Source organism: Amphiura filiformis, chromosome 9 (assembly GCF_039555335.1).
Source record: "Amphiura filiformis chromosome 9, Afil_fr2py, whole genome shotgun sequence".
NCBI lineage: Eukaryota > Metazoa > Echinodermata > Ophiuroidea > Amphilepidida > Amphiuridae > Amphiura > Amphiura filiformis.
The window spans coordinates 3352371-3372370 of NC_092636.1; the positions used below are offsets into that span (position 1 = coordinate 3352371).

Genomic DNA, 20000 nt, shown 5'->3' on the forward strand with positions numbered 1-20000 from the left:
AATTTTCATTTTTAAAATTCACGATATAATACAAATTTTATGACAAATTATTAAACTTTGATATTTTTCACATTTTTGATATATAACAGTCCTCGAAGTAAATTTTATAAATCTAATGACATATTCTTAAAGTGTATGTAGCTGGGAGGAAATGCCGACGATCAATTGAAAATTTTTACCTTTCATATTAAAGATATGGATTTTTTCCCAAAAAAACCTAATTTTTTTTGGTGTTTTGGGGAAAAAAAATCCATATCTTCAATACGAAAGGTCAAAATTTTCAATTGATCGTCGGCTTTTCATCCCACCTACATACACTTTAAGAATAAATCATCAGATTTATAAATTTTACTTCGAGTACTGTTAAATATCAAAAATATCAATTTTTAATCATTTGCCATAAAATGTATATTACATTGCGAATTTCAAAAAATGAAAATTATTTGATATCAGAAGGTCATTCTTCGTATTCAGAATGCAATTCGATATTTCTGATGTGCTCTATTGTCCCACAATAAATACTGTCCAAACGTTCATACCCCACCCCTTAAGACCGTACTTTTAAAGATATTTTTGGAGTATGTGTCACCATGCTATCAAATACACTTGATAGCTATTCAACACTACGGCAATTGAGTAGTAGTGCTCCTCTCTTAGAGCGAAGCATAACAAGAGATTTCCAGCCATATTGTTTTTCCCCATACTGTACCTAAATTAACATGACTAGGATTTATTAGTCAGAATGACTATTTTACTTGGGGATCAAGTCAAATTGACCAGATTCTAGTCAAAATTTAAAATTGACTAGTCATTATTTTGACCAAGTTTCCTAGTCATATCTTTTGACTAGATTTTCCGGGTCAAAATGACTACATTCAAGTGAGATCTTATTTCACTTGATGATCTAGTCAAATTTGACCACTTTCTAGTCAAAAATGACAAGGTATTTTTAAGAGTGCAGCGGTAATTAATGGAATCCAATCTGGATTTTCGTAAATTTAGACCTGTTTGGAGACGAAATCGGCTTCAATGTGGCCTTTTACACCTCAACGGACATTGTTCTTGTATCATATCATATTTCCCCTAATATTGGCGCTTTTCTCAAGAAATGTCGACATAGATTTTTTTTGTATGTTGACTTGGCGTGATAATTTATCTAACCATGTCGACATAATATTGATAATAAGTTGACATGTCAAGATAATTTATCTCGTCATGTCGTCAAGTCGGATAGCACGCTTCCGTAATAAAGGACCCATTTTTGTAATTACTGATAACGAACCTTGGAGATGTTGAACCTTAGGTCAGCGGTCCTTAAAAATAGCGGAATGTTACCAATTTTATAGCATGTATGACCATGATACACGTCTTCTCATTGCTAAACTTTTCGAGAAAAGACTGGCAACCCAGACACCGCCATGGAAGGACGTGTCAGCTAATTGTGGCGTAAGTTTCGAGCCTGTTTTATACAGTTCCGAGGCCTTATGTACAACATTTATAGTGGAGTACGTACAACTTGAGAAGTAATATGTCCGGAAAAAGAGGTAAAACCCTATCTAAACACCAGATGACACAAGAAAGTATGTTTGCTGGTAGTAATACTAATACACAGCGGATAGACCGAGAGAAAATGGCGGACAGTATGAACACTCCACTGGTTAACGTGGTCAGCGGCGAAACCGCTGAACCCGAAACAGTTACAAATGCAGAGTTAAAGGGTCTATTACTGGATATGGACAAACGATTAAATGCAAGAATGGAATCCATAGAGACACAGTTGAGAGACACCACAGCCTACACCACATTTCGCCATACAGCATTTTAGAAACGCTTGCTGTTAGAATAAGAAAATTTTTAATTGTAATTATTGCACAGGTCACAGCAACCCTGTGACCTTTCCGGAAAAAGCCGAGTGGCAGGTTTTTCAAATAAATATTTTCTGTGTAAAAACTGTACCATCAGATAGGTAATGGAGTATATGAATATAACTGTACATCTATCATAACAATTTTTGATAACAACTTGCGAAATAATACCAATCATTGAATATGTCAGTCAAAATTGATTTATGTGTCTTATACATTGCGCATGTGTATCTTTTAATGTGCAATTGGTCTTGAACTTGAAACATATTGACCAGCAAGTGACATGTGCACTTTTTATTACTTTTTATTCTTCCTTCTTTTTTAATTCATGGTTTTCTTTTTAGTTTGATTGTTCGTTTTATCTTCTTTTATTTCTTTTTAGTAATATCTTTGCTTTTTTGTTTTGGTTTCCTTTCTTTGTATCTTTCATCTTTTTTTTTTTTTTGGGGGGGTCTTTAATGATTTATTTTTGTTTGTCTTTGTTTGAATTCTTTGAGGTATACTTTCGTGGGGTCGGGAATTACTGGTTTGGAGGGAGAAGTTTGGCAAAGCAATGGACATCGGTTGGTAGATGTCGTTGCATTATTTTGCTATCTACTGCAGATAACATTGATGAATTTGCATCCCACATCCGTGTGATGTTTGCTTGACGGTGCCCTTAGTGTCATAGCAAATATAAAAAATAGTGAATGATTTTCCAAAAGATTTTCAACTTTTAACTATCAAAATTGCTATGTTTTAAACTATTTGGGGCTACGTATAAGGTATTATACGTCTTATTCGACTTAACTTAGTCAAAATTTGATGAAAATATATGTTTAAAGTGACCGATCCCTGAAATATTTGTGAATGTAATGTAATATTTTTTATTCCCTACGTTCCTTAGTATATATAAACTAACATGTGTAAGTTTCATTTAAATCGCTCTACTGGATCTGAAGTTGTGAACCCAAATGTGAAGTAGCAAACACTGATTTAGGAATTCCTCAGACATTCTACAAAATTGCTTAGCAAAATCATCTGATTTTAGTTTTTGGACAATAACTCCGCAGTTACGCCATCGATCTTAATGCAATTTGGCACACATGTCAGAAACATGATTTGCTGTCATCTCACAAAATATGGAGGAAATCAATGAATATTTGGATAGCGGTCAGTTATCATAGATTTAATACAGCGTTTTGTACACACAAATGTTAGGTCTTAATGGTTTATGTGCTATGTTAATTGCGCATATGTACATATTGTATACTAAATTAAGAGAAGTGATTAAAATTTTATTTTCAGTTAAAAATAAATAAATAAACATTACTCGTAAACTCAATGCTATTTATTTAAATGTCACACAGTATCACGGTATGATAAATGGGGGGGGGGGGGGCATCAAGTACGAGGGATAGGGAGAGAGTGATAGAGATACGCACATTTATTGCTGTAAAATTAGTTTATAATAAAAACATTACTTGACCAACATTAAAAAAACAGCCTAATGTGTGCAATTGTGTTCATTAAACATTTTAAATACACCATGGTTAGGATGGTCAAATGGTAAAACGTAATGATTTACACGCATAGACAAGCACGCATATCCATCGATTTACCATATAATAGAAAAGTAAATCCTATTATTCTTTATGTTTTGTGGTCAATCGTACATACTGTGTGTTTTCAATGGGCAGAGGAGCAACGATTTACCTTTACCATGAATAGGGTTTCACACTTTCAGTGTACATAATTATACCCACAGAAGAGACAACGTAAATCATTTTTTTAATGAACTTTGCCCATGTGAGATTGCATATAGGCCTAAAAATAAAGGTCATTATCTATCATGCTCATAATAATCGGTGTTTATTTAATCGGAAAACATCATTTTTGAATCGTTTATAGTTTCTTTTATTCCAATCAAATATAATGACAATCTAGAAATAATACCAATCATTGAATATGTCAGTCAAAATTGATTTATGTGTCTTATACATTGCGCATGTGTATCTTTTAATGTGCAATTGGTCTTGAACTTGAAACATATTGACCAGCAAGTGACATGTGCACTTTTTATTACTTTTTATTCTTCCTTCTTTTTTAATTCATGGTTTTCTTTTTAGTTTGATTGTTCGTTTTATCTTCTTTTATTTCTTTTTAGTAATATCTTTGCTTTTTTGTTTTGGTTTCCTTTCTTTGTATCTTTCATCTTTTTTTTTTTGGGGGGGGGTCTTTAATGATTTATTTTTGTTTGTCTTTGTTTGAATTCTTTGAGGTATACTTTCGTGGGGTCGGGAATTACTGGTTTGGAGGGAGAAGTTTGGCAAAGCAATGGACATCGGTTGGTAGATGTCGTTGCATTATTTTGCTATCTACTGCAGATAACATTGATGAATTTGCATCCCACATCCGTGTGATGTTTGCTTGACGGTGCCCTTAGTGTCATAGCAAATATAAAAAATAGTGAATGATTTTCCAAAAAGATTTTCAACTTTTTAACTATCAAAATTGCTATGTTTTAAACTATTTGGGGCTACGTATAAGGTATTATACGTCTTATTCGACTTAACTTAGTCAAAATTTGATGAAAATATATGTTTAAAGTGACCGATCCCTGAAATATTTGTGAATGTAATGTAATATTTTTTATTCCCTATGTTCCTTAGTATATATAAACTAACATGTGTAAGTTTCATTTAAATCGCTCCACTGGATCTGAAGTTGTGAAGTAGCAAACACTGATTTAGGAATTCCTCAGACAATCTTAGAAATATTTGTTCGAACACTTTTAAGGTCATATTGGAAATGGTCCCCCTTCTACCCCCGTACAATGTTGGCATGCCCAATATGCTCATCTTCACCATATCTTCTCCCAACATTGTTTGGTGGGGAAAGGGTAGGGGGCATGCTTAAGATGAACGTTGAGACAACACTATTATAATTCTTATTTTCCAGTGACTCATATAGCGTGCGCACTATGCTAAGAAGAACATGGGAATTACAGTGGGTGTTCGAACACATTTTTTCCGGGATTGTCTACAAAATTGCTTAGCAAAATCATCTGATTTTAGTTTTTGGACAATAACTCCGCAGTTACGCCATCGATCTTAATGCAATTTGGCACACATGTCAGAAACATGATTTGCTGTCATCTCACAAAATATGGAGGAAATCAATGAATATTTGGATAGCGGTCAGTTACCATAGATTTAATACAGCGTTTTGTACACACAAATGTTAGGTCTTAATGGTTTATGTGCTATGTTTATTGCGCATATGTACATATTGTATACTAAATTAAGAGGAGGGATTAAAATTTTATTTTCAGTTAAAAATAAATAAATAAACATTACTCATAAACTCAATGCTATTTATTTAAATGTCACACAGTATCACGGTATGATAAATGGGGGGGGGGGGCATCAAGTACGAGGGATAGGGAGAGAGTGATAGGAAAGGAGAGATACGCACATTTATTGCTTTAAAATTAGTTTATAATAAAAACATTACTTGACCAACATTTAAAAAACAGCCTAATGTGTGCAATTGTGTTCATTAAACATTTTAAATACACCATGGTTAGGATGGTCAAATGGTAAAACGTAATGATTTACACGCATAGACAAGCACGCATATCCATTGATTTACCATATAATAGAAAAGTAAATCCTATTATTCTTTATGTTTTGTGGTCAATCGTACATACTGTGTGTTTTCAATGGGCAGAGGAGCAACGATTTACCTTTACCATGAATAGGGTTTCACACTTTCAGTGTACATAATTATACCCACAGAAGAGACAACGTAAATCATGTTTTTAATGAACTTTGCCCATGTGAGATTGCATATAGGCCTAAAAATAAAGGTCATTATCTATCATGCTCATAATAATCGGTGTTTATTTAATCGGAAAACATCATTTTTGAATCGTTTATAGTTTCTTTTATTCCAATCAAATATAATGACAATCTAGAAATAATACCAATCATTGAATATGTCAGTCAAAATTGATTTATGTGTCTTATACATTGCGCATGTGTATCTTTTAATGTGCAATTGGTCTTGAACTTGAAACATATTGACCAGCAAGTGACATGTGCACTTTTTATTACTTTTTATTCTTCCTTCTTTTTTAATTCATGGTTTTCTTTTTAGTTTGATTGTTCGTTTTATCTTCTTTTATTTCTTTTTAGTAATATCTTTGCTTTTTTGTTTTGGTTTCCTTTCTTTGTTTCTTTCATCTTTTTTTTTTGGGGGGTCTTTAATGATTTATTTTTGTTTGTCTTTGTTCGAATTCTTTGAGGTATACTTTCGTGGGGTCGGGAATTACTGGTTTGGAGGGAGAAGTTTGGCAAAGCAATGGACATCGGTTGGTAGATGTCGTTGCATTATTTTGCTATCTACTGCAGATAACATTGATGAATTTGCATCCCACATCCGTGTGATGTTTGCTTGACGGTGCCCTTAGTGTCATAGCAAATATAAAAAATAGTGAATGATTTTCCAAAAAGATTTTCAACTTTTTAACTATCAAAATTGCTATGTTTTAAACTATTTGGGGCTACGTATAAGGTATTATACGTCTTATTCGACTTAACTTAGTCAAAATTTGATGAAAATATATGTTTAAAGTGACCGATCCCTGAAATATTTGTGAATGTAATATAATATTTTTTATTCCCTATGTTCCTTACTATATATAAACTAACATGTGTAAGTTTCATTTAAATCGCTCTACTGGATCTAAAGTTGTGAACCCAAATGTGAAGTAGCAAACACTGATTTAGGAATTCCTCAGACATTCTACAAAATTGCTTAGCAAAATCATCTGATTTTCGTTTTTGGACAATAACTCCGCAGTTACGCCATCGATCTTAATGCAATTTGGCACACATGTCAGAAACATGATTTGCTGTCATCTCACAAAATATGGAGGAAATCAATGAATATTTGGATAGCGGTCACTTATCATAGATTTAATACAGCGTTTTGTACACACAAATGTTAGGTCTTAATGGTTTATGTGCTATGTTAATTGCGCATATGTACATATTGTATACTAAATTAAGAGGAGGGATTAAAATTTTATTTTCAGTTAAAAATAAATAAATAAACATTACTCGTAAACTCAATGCTATTTATTTAAATGTCACACAGTATCACGGTATGATAAATGGGGGGGCATCAAGTACGAGGGATAGGGAGAGAGTGATAGGAAAGGAGAGATACGCACATTTACTGCTTTAAAATTAGTTTATAATAAAAACATTACTTGACCAACATAAAAAAAACAGCCTAATGTGAGCAATTGTGTTCATTAAACATTTTAAATACACCATGGTTAGGATGGTCAAATGGTAAAACGTAATGATTTACACGCATAGACAAGCACGCATATCCATCGATTTACCATATAATAGAAAAGTAAATCCTATTATTCTTTATGTTTTGTGGTCAATCGTACATATTGTGTGTTTTCAATGGGCAGAGGAGCAACGATTTACCTTTACCATGAATAGGGTTTCACACTTTCAGTGTACATAATTATACCCACAGAAGAGACAACGTAAATCATGTTTTTAATGAACTTTGCCCATGTGAGATTGCATATAGGCCTAAAAATAAAGGTCATTATCTATCATGCTCATAATAATCGGTGTTTATTTAATCGGAAAACATCATTTTGAATCGTTTATAGTTTCTTTTATTCCAATCAAATATAATGACAATCTAGAAATAATACCAATCATTGAATATGTCAGTCAAAATTGATTTATGTGTCTTATACATTGCGCATGTGTATCTTTTAATGTGCAATTGGTCTTGAACTTGAAACATATTGACCAGCAAGTGACATGTGCACTTTTTATTACTTTTTTATTCTTCCTTCTTTTTTAATTCATGGTTTTCTTTTTAGTTTGATTGTTCGTTTTATCTTCTTTTATTTCTTTTTAGTAATATCTTTGCTTTTTTGTTTTGGTTTCCTTTCTTTGTATCTTTCATCTTTTTTTTTCGGGGGAGGTCTTTAATGATTTATTTTGTTTGTCTTTGTTTGAATTCTTTGAGGTATACTTTAGTGGGGTCGGGACTTACTGGTTTGGAAGGGGAAGTTTGGCAAAGCAATGGACATCGGTTGGTAGATGTCGTTGCATTATTTTGCTATCTACTGCAGATAACATTGATGAATTTGCATCCCACATCCGTGTGATGTTTGCTTGACGGTGCCCTTAGTGTCATAGCAAATATAAAAAATAGTGAATGATTTTCCAAAAAGATTTTCAACTTTTTAACTATCAAAATTGCTATGTTTTAAACTATTTGGGGCTACGTATAAGGTATTATACGTCTTATTCGACTTAACTTAGTCAAAATTTGATGAAAATATATGTTTAAAGTGACCGATCCCTGAAATATTTGTGAATGTAATGTAATATTTTTATTCCCTATGTTCCTTAGTATATATAAACTAACATGTGTAAGTTTCATTTAAATCGCTCTACTGGATCTGAAGTTGTGAACCCAAATGTGAAGTAGCAAACACTGATTTAGGAATTCCTCAGACATGTCTACAAAATTGCTTAGCAAAATCATCTGATTTTAGTTTTTGGACAATAACAACGCAGTTACGCCATCGATCTTAATGCAATTTGGCACACATGTCAGAAACATGATTTGCTGTCATCTCACAAAATATGGAGGAAATCAATGAATATTTGGATAGCGGTCAGTTACCATAGATTTAATACAGCGTTTTGTACACACAAATGTTAGGTCTTAATGGTTTATGTGCTATGTTAATTGCGCATATGTACATATTGTATACTAAATTAAGAGGAGGGATTAAAATTTTATTTTCAGTTAAAAATAAATAAATAAACATTACTCGTAAACTCAATGCTATTTATTTAAATGTCACACAGTATCACGGTATGATAAATGGGGGGGGCATCAAGTACGAGGGATAGGGAGAGAGTGATAGGAAAGGAGAGATACGCACATTTATTGCTTTAAAATTAGTTTATAATAAAAACATTACTTGACCAACATTTAAGAAAATCAGCCTAATGTGTGCAATTGTGTTCATTAAACATTTTAAATACACCATGGTTAGGATGGTCAAATGGTAAATCGTAATGATTTACACGCATAGACAAGCACGCATATCCATTGATTTACCATATAATAGAAAAGTAAATCCTATTATTCTTTATGTTTTGTGGTCAATCGTACATACTGTGTGTTTTCAATGGGCAGAGGAGCAACGATTTACCTTTACCATGAATAGGGTTTCACACTTTCAGTGTACATAATTATACCCACAGAAGAGACAACGTAAATCATGTTTTTAATGAACTTTGCCCATGTGAGATTGCATATAGGCCTAAAAATAAAGGTCATTATCTATCATGCTCATAATAATCGGTGTTTATTTAATCGGAAAACATCATTTTTGAATCGTTTATAGTTTCTTTTATTCCAATCAAATATAATGACAATCTAGAAATAATACCAATCATTGAATATGTCAGTCAAAATTGATTTATGTGTCTTATACATTGCGCATGTGTATCTTTTAATGTGCAATTGGTCTTGAACTTGAAACATATTGACCAGCAAGTGACATGTGCACTTTTTATTACTTTTTATTCTTCCTTCTTTTTTAATTCATGGTTTTCTTTTTAGTTTGATTGTTCGTTTTATCTTCTTTTATTTCTTTTTAGTAATATCTTTGCTTTTTTGTTTTGGTTTCCTTTCTTTGTATCTTTCATCTTTTTTTTTTTGGGGGAGGTCTTTAATGATTTATTTTTGTTTGTCTTTGTTTGAATTCTTTGAGGTATACTTTCGTGGGGTCGGGAATTACTGGTTTGGAGGGAGAAGTTTGGCAAAGCAATGGACATCGGTTGGTAGATGTCGTTGCATTATTTTGCTATCTACTGCAGATAACATTGATGAATTTGCATCCCACATCCGTGTGATGTTTGCTTGACGGTGCCCTTAGTGTCATAGCAAATATAAAAAATAGTGAATGATTTTCCAAAAAGATTTTCAACTTTTTAACTATCAAAATTGCTGTTTTAAACTATTTGGGGCTACGTATAAGGTATTATACGTCTTATTCGACTTAACTTAGTCAAAATTTGATGAAAATATATGTTTAAAGTGACCGATCCCTGAAATATTTGTGAATGTAATGTAATATTTTTTATTCCCTATGTTCCTTAGTATATATAAACTAACATGTGTAAGTTTCATTTAAATCGCTCTACTGGATCTGAAGTTGTGAAGTAGCAAACACTGATTTAGGAATTCCTCAGACATGTCTACAAAAATTGCTTAGCAAAATCATCTGATTTTAGTTTTTGGACAATAACTCCGCAGTTACGCCATCGATCTTAATGCAATTTGGCACACATGTCAGAAACATGATTTGCTGTCATCTCACAAAATATGGAGGAAATCAATGAATATTTGGATAGCGGTCAGTTACCATAGATTTAATACAGCGTTTTGTACACACAAATGTTAGGTCTTAATGGTTTATGTGCTATGTTTATTGCGCATATGTACATATTGTATACTAAATTAAGAGGAGGGATTAAAATTTTATTTTCAGTTAAAAATAAATAAATAAACATTACTCGTAAACTCAATGCTATTTATTTAAATGTCACACAGTATCACGGTATGATAAATGGGGGGGGGGGGGCATCAAGTACGAGGGATAGGGAGAGAGTGATAGGAAAGGAGAGATACGCACATTTATTGCTTTAAAATTAGTTTATAATAAAAACATTACTTGACCAACATTTAAAAAACAGCCTAATGTGTGCAATTGTGTTCATTAAACATTTTAAATACACCATGGTTAGGATGGTCAAATGGTAAAACGTAATGATTTACACGCATAGACAAGCACGCATATCCATTGATTTACCATATAATAGAAAAGTAAATCCTATTATTCTTTATGTTTTGTGGTCAATCGTACATACTGTGTGTTTTCAATGGGCAGAGGAGCAACGATTTACCTTTACCATGAATAGGGTTTCACACTTTCAGTGTACATAATTATACCCACAGAAGAGACAACGTAAATCATGTTTTTAATGAACTTTGCCCATGTGAGATTGCATATAGGCCTAAAAATAAAGGTCATTATCTATCATGCTCATAATAATCGGTGTTTATTTAATCGGAAAACATCATTTTGAATCGTTTATAGTTTCTTTTATTCCAATCAAATATAATGACAATCTAGAAATAATACCAATCATTGAATATGTCAGTCAAAATTGATTTATGTGTCTTATACATTGCGCATGTGTATCTTTTAATGTGCAATTGGTCTTGAACTTGAAACATATTGACCAGCAAGTGACATGTGCACTTTTTTATTACTTTTTATTCTTCCTTCTTTTTTAATTCATGGTTTTCTTTTAGTTTGATTGTTCGTTTTATCTTCTTTTATTTCTTTTTAGTAATATCTTTGCTTTTTTGTTTTGGTTTCCTTTCTTTGTATCTTTCTTCTTTTTTTTTTTTGGGGGAGGTCTTTAATGATTTATTTTTGTTTGTCTTTGTTCGAATTCTTTGAGGTATACTTTCGTGGGGTCGGGAATTACTGGTTTGGAGGGAGAAGTTTGGCAAAGCAATGGACATCGGTTGGTAGATGTCGTTGCATTATTTTGCTATCTACTGCAGATAACATTGATGAATTTGCATCCCACATCCGTGTGATGTTTGCTTGACGGTGCCCTTAGTGTCATAGCAAATATAAAAAATAGTGAATGATTTTCCAAAAAGATTTTCAACTTTTAACTATCAAAATTGCTATGTTTTTAAACTATTTGGGGCTACGTATAAGGTATTATACGTCTTATTCGACTTAACTTAGTCAAAATTTGATGAAAATATATGTTTAAAGTGACCGATCCCTGAAATATTTGTGAATGTAATGTAATATTTTTTATTCCCTATGTTCCTTAGTATATACAAACTAACATGTGTAAGTTTCATTTAAATCGCTCTACTGGATCTGAAGTTGTGAAGTAGCAAACACTGATTTAGGAATTCCTCAGACAATCTTAGAAATATTTGTTCGAACACTTTTAAGGTCATATTGCAAATGGTCCCCCTTCTACCCCCGTACAATGTTGGCATGCCCAATATGCTCATCTTCACCATATCTTCTCCCAACATTGTTTGGTGGGGAAAGGGGTGGGGGCATGCTTAAGATGAACGTTGAGACAACACTATTATAATTCTTATTTTCCAGTGACTCATATAGCGTGCGCACTATGCTAAGAAGAACATGGGAATTACAGTGGGTGTTCGAACACATTTTTTCCGGGATTGTAGTTAGATGCCTCAATCATGAAAATTTGCGTCTCCACTGCCAGATAAGGGGTGTTTTGAAGAAATTCATATAAATATTGATATATCTTTGACCAACTTGTATCTACATAATTGAAGTACTTGACCGCTAAAAGTTCATATGGCTGGGTGGGCAATTAAGTTATTATTAAACATGTGTCAAAACTTTACATTATCAATGTACGTCGAGGGGTGACACCCCTAACTGAATTAATATTTTCATCCTTATTTTGCTTGTTACACCCTGTATATTATATGGGTCACCCTGTATAATGACTCCCATTGTATCGTTTCTGAAATCGTCTGAGTATATGCTTTCAGAATATATATACTTTTATTGGGTTCTAATGTAAACTTTTGAAGTTATAGTACCAAACCTGTAAAAGCATGTGATTTGTTTAAAAAATACACATGCAACGCAACTGGTGCCCAACATAAAAAACATGACCTAATGTATTGTTTCAGAATGTATTTTTGTACTTTTATTTTTTGGCTAGGAAAGGACCCACATTATCAGCAATTTTTTGTTCATAATGTATTTTTTTCTTTTCTTTTTTGGTTTTAATTTTTTTTCAGTTGTGTATGTTGTCTGTCTGTTGTATTTTCGATGTAACAAACACAGAGGAAAACAAACTACAATCAATCAAGAGGTTCATGATGTAAACTGTGAAAAATATTATTGTGATGGGATACAAATGTCTATTATGTTCAAAATCAGTTACGTAAGATAAGGCGGAGAGGGTGATCGATTATTCATATCATTACTTTTTGACTCAATAGGTGTAAACAAGAAAAGTCGTGTTCACACAGTCGGACTTAAATCACTTATTACCGGTCTTAAATTACGTCGGTAATAGTATCGGATATAAGTGGCAGTGTGAATTAGCGTCGGATATAACTATATCCGACGTAATGTGCTCTAAATCCGACAATTTGTTCACACAGTCGGACTTAAATTACGTCGGTAATAGTATCGGATATAAGTGGCAGTGTGAATGAGCGTCGGATATAAAACAAATTACTATATCCGACGTAATGTGCTTTAAATCCGACAATTTAAGGCCGAAGATGACCAGGGTTAAGAGCTGTTAAGACCGATCGAAACGTTACGTCCGGTAATAGTAATTACGTGTGGACATGCAGCACTATTGGGCTGTCGGATATAACTGTGAGTATATCACTCACGCAAAATTGTATCATAGGCGTAGATCCTGGGGGATGGGGATAAATCCCCAATATTTTGCCAGGGGATGGTCCATACAATCATCCCCCAATGTTGACGCCTGATAATGGGTATCTGACCAAATTAACCTCATATTTGCCCATTTTTTGCCCCAAAAGTGCAAATTTTCGCGAGCTTCTCGCGCATTTATTCTACTTTTACACCATATTTCATCAGTTTAGCTTCAAAATAGCAAAATTGTTCGCGCGCTTCGCGCACAATTGAACCAATAACTTATTCTGTCGCCAAAAGGTGCTGGATTGACTATACTTGAAATTTTTTTTCCAACTCCACCCCCCCCCATGTCAAAAAGAAATCTACGCCACTGAGCAGAGTAATTTACTGCGTGATGTCATCATGGCTGCAGTTGCAAGTATTAATATAAATAAACAGGAGCAATTGACCATCTTTATTGGGATGACCTACACGAGTTTCTAGGGGGGTAGCAAGCGTAAACCCTCCAGAGGGCTCAGTGGGGGCGGGGCAGTATGGCCCTGGATGTAGATGGAGATGACATTTATGATAACAGAAAGGCATGCGATTGGATTTTATAAGATGATTAGGGGGGAGGTCCCAAATATACGGAAAGAAAAATAGGGGGCGTCATAAAATATTTTTGATGACCAAAATGTAGGGAGTCACACCATGACTACAATAGTGTGTTTATTTTATTCCAAAAGACTGATGCCTGTTTGGGGGGTGCAAACGGTGGGGGGGGTCATAAAATCTTTGCTGACGAAATAGGGGAGGTCGCAATTTTATTGTAAATTTATTTCTAAATTTGGGACCCCCAAGAAAAAAAAATAGCATGATGATGGGAGTCATTGTTATTTTGTTTATTTTTGTCATTTTTTCAAAGATATCCACCATGTAGGGCCTACATGTATAAAATGCGATATAGAGCTAAGTCTACTGTAAAATGGGACTACTTTGTCAAACTAAAATAATAATAATAACAATAATAATAATAATAATAATAATAACAATAATGATAATACTACTACTACTACTACTACTACTACTACTACTACTACTACTACTACTACTACTACTATTTGTCTGTCCAATTAACTTAGACACCCAGTTTTTGTTACTTATTTGAAAAAATATCCACTTTCAAAGAAAGTCATGAAAGAAAAGTGTTAACATTCGCTGAGACCTAACGGGATTTTTGTGTTTCCAAAGCATTGAGTGAGAGTTTACCAGAAATTCTATTGAAATTGGAAGGTTTTTCTCAACACTTTACAAATAATCCGGTAGAAGTTGGGTACCACTATTTTGGAAGGTCTCATTATACAGATTTGTAGGTATTGTGATTTTGGATAGTGAATGGATGAATAGTAAATTAATTATACTCCTCACCAAAAACATTTTATAAAAATGAAAAATATAATTCAGTTCATAAAATGCAGACAGTGTTTCTAATTGGCATATTTATTCTTAGTGTATTAACTCAGTGATCTCAGCTGTCCCTCAACCAATTACAACAATTCGGCGCGGTATTTGAATCTTGTTCTGTGCATGCTTTTTGCTTGACCCAATTCCAAGAAAACACAAATTGTATGCCCTATGAATGTTCTGATGTTATTGGTGAGGAGTATAATTCACAATACACTCCAGACGCATAGTAACTTGCCCTATCATTTGTTATAATGCACTAACTGACATATTTTGAGTTATAGAGGTTGTGCATGAAATTATTGATTGGCTCCAAACAAAGGATTTGAACCGGTGTCCTTCACCGAAATTATGGCACAGTGCAGTCCATTCAATCAAATATTGTCATCAACCTATTTGATCGTAGTGTATTTGTTATGCGTGTAAGACGACCTCTCGCGGTAGATTGCAAACATGCTTTTGTTGAATGCATTTGAGTAGACCGCCATTATTATGAATTAGTAAAATGATCAAAGAAAAAGGGTGGCATCACTGATCAATATGCATGATAACAATGTTCAAACACCCCTTACTGTAAATAGATTATCCCATCAAAAGTTTCAAGTCGGCTATATTCGGCTGGACCCAGATATCTTGCTGTAAATCGGTCAAAATTGAATAAAAGTAGACAAGGAAGAATATTTTTTCATCGCTTTACTAATAATTTCTGTTAGGTCTGACCGTGTTTAGCAACTTTTCTTTCATGACTTGTTGCCAAAGTAAAAACTTTTCGAAATATATCCTAAAAACCGGGTGTCTAAGTTATTTGGACAGACAATAGGCATATCACCTCAAAAATAAGCGCAGCAGAAACACGTTATTTAATTGAAATCGGTCAATGCATTGTGATGTAGTGTCAATTTAAAGATGCTCGTAAATGGAATAAAAACCTGCCACAAAATGGCTGTAATGACAAAATGGGCACATTCCGAGATTTTGACGGTTTATTTGGACGCTTGCTTGAAAAAGCAGCGTTAATTTAAGCATCGCAGGTTAAATGCCTATCTTTCCTGACTTCGTTAAAGAAAACTAAATTAAAAAATCTATCATTGAATAATTATAATAAATTAACCAAATGTACTATTTGAGCAATTTCGGCCAATCTGCAGACAAATTAAAGCTGAAAAAATGACCAAGTCAGGCTAATTAATATGCAAAATTTATGCCAATAGCAAACCGTACATGATATCAGGGTGCGGTTTTTTTGCACACATATGTACACAAAGTTCTTTCAAAAAAAAAAAAAAAATACACAAAAAAAAAGTAATTAATTATGCAAATTAGCTAATTACAGCTAATTATTTATTCATGATATTATTATGTAAATTAGGCATGAGTAATTTTGGTGTTTTTTTAAATATTTAATGAAAGTCTATTCATTCAACATAAATTTGTCAAGTATGAACCTGTTACGATGTTGAATAAAGAAACTGCAGTTAATTACTTAAAATAATACAAAAAATACAAAGTTTGACATTTTGATGGTGTCTGGAATAGAATATTCTTTTTACTGTCAACATGGTATGTGTCACCATTATTCAAAGCCAAATCCGAAAAGTAAAAATAAAAATTCATTTGCAATGAGACTTTAAATTAACATTTTGTTATCTGGATTAACGTGGGAGGGCAAATGGTAAAAGGAATCACCATTGCACTCTAGCGCGTATACAAAAGTAGTATGGTTTGACACACACAATAGCTTTAAAGCTATTGTGGTTTTGAAAACTACTCCCTATGGAATATCGTTGATAATATAATGTTTTAACTAGTTTTCCTCAAGTGCTTCATTCAATGTCGACGGAAATAATGTACATGCTAAGAAAGATTAGTATTTTAGCTAACTGGTGGTAGGTCAGACTATTTCAATAGGCCTATATTTAATGATTTATGAGCGATCGTCAAAAAATCCATAAAACAGGCAGTAATTCTTGAACAAAGCCAAATTTAATTTTGTCGGATTCAATGGTAGCTTCAGAAAGGTTTCACATACCATATATTAAAAATTCAAACAATTGGGATAAATGGAACATACTAAGGAAATTCATTTTTGACATTGATGTTTTCCAAAAATCAGCCGACTTTGATGCGCGCGCTTTTTAATTCACTGTTATGCTTGCATGCACAGTGTGGCAGAATTATTGTGCAGCCACTGTGACATACCTACTACTACTACTAATAATAATAATAGAACCTACATAAATACAAAATTGGTCTGAAATTTGGAACTTTTGAATTTGCATTTTTCTTACATGACATACCTACCGCATTGTCTGTAATTTTTTCTAAAGAGGGGCGTTTATTGAAAGTGAATTTTCAGTCACAAAATTTAAAATCGGGTTAAATTTTCTGATGATGCTCATGTAGAAAGGAGGGATTTATGACCGGTAATAGGCTCATCGGACATAACACGTCGGACAATGTGTCGTTTTCCAACTATTTTTGCCATGCAAAACCGTTTAAGATCATATTCAAAGAGTTTGGGGTCACCTTGACCCCTAAATCCAAGATGGCCGCCAGCACCATATTGACAAAAACATGAAAATCTATATGCCATGGGGTGGATAGGCTATAATACTGACAAACAATGTGTCGTTTTCCACTATTTTTGGCACGCCAAACCTTTTTATGTCATATTCGAAGTGTTTGAGGGTCATCTTCGCCCCTAAATCCAAGATGGCTGCCAGAGCTATGTTGAAAAACATGAATATCGATATTTCTGGATCGCTTCCTATTCAGAATAATGTTAGTGAGCTTGTGTATAATACAAGAGCTGTCGGTACATACATCGAGGCCGCGCTGTGCTCACTGGGAGTAACGGATGACCAGTTGGTCAAGAATGTCGCAAAACGACTTAGAGAACAGGTCATCAAAACAACCACTGTTCCTTGGCCGCCGTACATACATTAGTTGGAGCAAGCTGAAAACTTGAGTGAGCTCCTACTAAAGCTCATTACCTGGTTGAAAAAACCTAACACAGGTTCAGCTGACGACAACCCAAAGGTCTGATCAATTGCGTCAATCTTAGGAAGCGATCGTTATTTACGACAGGGGGGCATTTTGAAGGGGGAACCCGAATTATTTGGGGGATCTTGAGGGGGAACGCGAAATATTTTGTTGAACCAGAAGGGGGATTGTTAAGTTTTAAATGGAGAAATTCTTGAAAACAAGGGGGAAATCCGAACATTTGTGTTCCCCTTCGGGTCCACTCAAAATCTTCAGATTCCCCCCTTGTTTTCCCGAATTTTTCCATTTAAAACTAAAAAATCGTGTTCCACTCTCAAGAAATAATTCGGGTTCCCCCTTCAAAATGCCCATTCCTCCTGTCGTAAATAACGATCAGTACAGCCTATCCTCCCCATGGTATATAGCTTTTCATGTTTTTGTCAATATGGTGCTAGCGGCCATCTTGGATTTAGGGGTCAAGGTGACCCTAAACTCTTTGAATATTATCTTAAATGGTTTTGCATGCCAAAAATAGTTGAAAACGACACATTGTTTGTTATTATAGCCTCTCCACTTCATGATATATCGATTTTCATGTTTTTCAATATGGAGCTGGCGGCCATCTTAGATTTAGGGGTCAAGATGACCTCTAAACACTTTGAAAGGTTCGGCAGGCCAAAAATAGTTGAAAACGGCACACTATTGGCCATTATAGCCTATCCAGGTCATGGTATATAGATTTTCATGTTTTTCAATATGTCACCGGCGGCCATTTTGAAAAATGAGCTATAAATAGATTTTCCCGCCATTTTTGGGAGGGACATAGGAGCCATTTTTTCTTAAAATATGTCCATCTAGTCAAATCCACAGAGAAACAAGGGTATGCTATGAATGGTCACGGATCGTAAGAAAATGATTCTACTATAACATGACTAGTGATATGAAAAAACATTTTTCAATAGCTTCCATGAATTGTCGCGGTTTAGCTCAATGTAAAAAAACGTAGAGATGTACTACACTTTTTAACAAAGAAAAATCATTCTTTATATTGTTTGCAGGACACTCATTTTGTAAAAGATGTAGAAAATATAGTTCGCTCTGAATGGAGTTTTGATTGCTAATTTAGTTCATATAAAAGCAACGCAATGGGCGTGGCAATACTATTCAATAATAATTTTGAATATAAAGTTAACCAGTTTAAGTGTGATAAAAAGGAAACATGCTTGTAATTGACATTGTAATAAATGGTTGCAATATAACATTGATATGGTCCCAATACTGATGAACCTGAGTTTGACGATAATTTATACAATGTAACTAATGAGTTTGATAACGAACATATAATTATATGCGGTGATTGGAATTTGGTAATGAATGAGGCACTTGATACTTACAATTATGTTAGAGTTAACAATCCAAATGCAAAAAAGAGAGTTGTAGAACTTTGTAATTCATTGAATTTGACGGACGTATGGCGTATAAATAATCCAGATCTATGCAAATATACATGGCGGCAACATGATACACTGAAACAAGCCCGTCTTGATTTATTTTTAATATCGTCAGTGATATTAAACCAGGTTATCGTACGGACCATTCATTTGTCGATATACATCTAGAATTCAATGACATTGAGCCACATTTTCAAGAAAGAACTGCAAAATCATTATAAATTAGAAAAATAAATTTACATTATGTAATAATAATAATTGCTATATTTTTATAAAAGATGGGGTATTTTCAATTCACTCTGTAGAGAATAAGATTTAGACCCTCATACACGCGGAGAGGTTTTTGCATGGCGATGTGTAGTGGCAGAACCTCGTAATGTGAGGTTCTGTACTTGCATATAGCGTTGTGTGAGAGCTTCTCTGTGTATATGCAATTATATTTCATCATGTGTATCATGTAATATCATTGCGTATCATGTTTACCTCTGTTTAAAGTTTAACTTGAATAAATGTTTTGTACTCTAAAAAAAAGGGAAAAAAAAAACTTGTCGAGAAAATTAAAAAGTAATTAAAATAAGATCGCCATCAGTCAATAAAATAATATTCAAAGCATTCAAAGAGTTTTTATTTACTTTTGTTTTACTGAAATTTTAACTGTAAGCTACTCCACATTTTTTGCCTTAATTTACTGTTAAACATGACAACTTGAATGTTTTGAAATCAGTA

General features: G+C 33.6%; 1 protein-coding gene across 1 annotated transcript in view; it reads left to right on the forward strand.

Annotated features, from left to right (window-relative positions):
• The first annotated feature begins 1567 nt into the window (after positions 1–1567).
• Positions 1568–20000, forward strand: part of LOC140160459 (lactadherin-like) — a 37131-nt gene continuing 18698 nt past the window's right edge. Inside the window, exon 1 of the mRNA XM_072183694.1 lies at positions 1568–1718. Coding sequence (XP_072039795.1) covers positions 1568–1718 — 151 coding nt within the window. The remainder of the gene's footprint in view (positions 1719–20000) is intronic.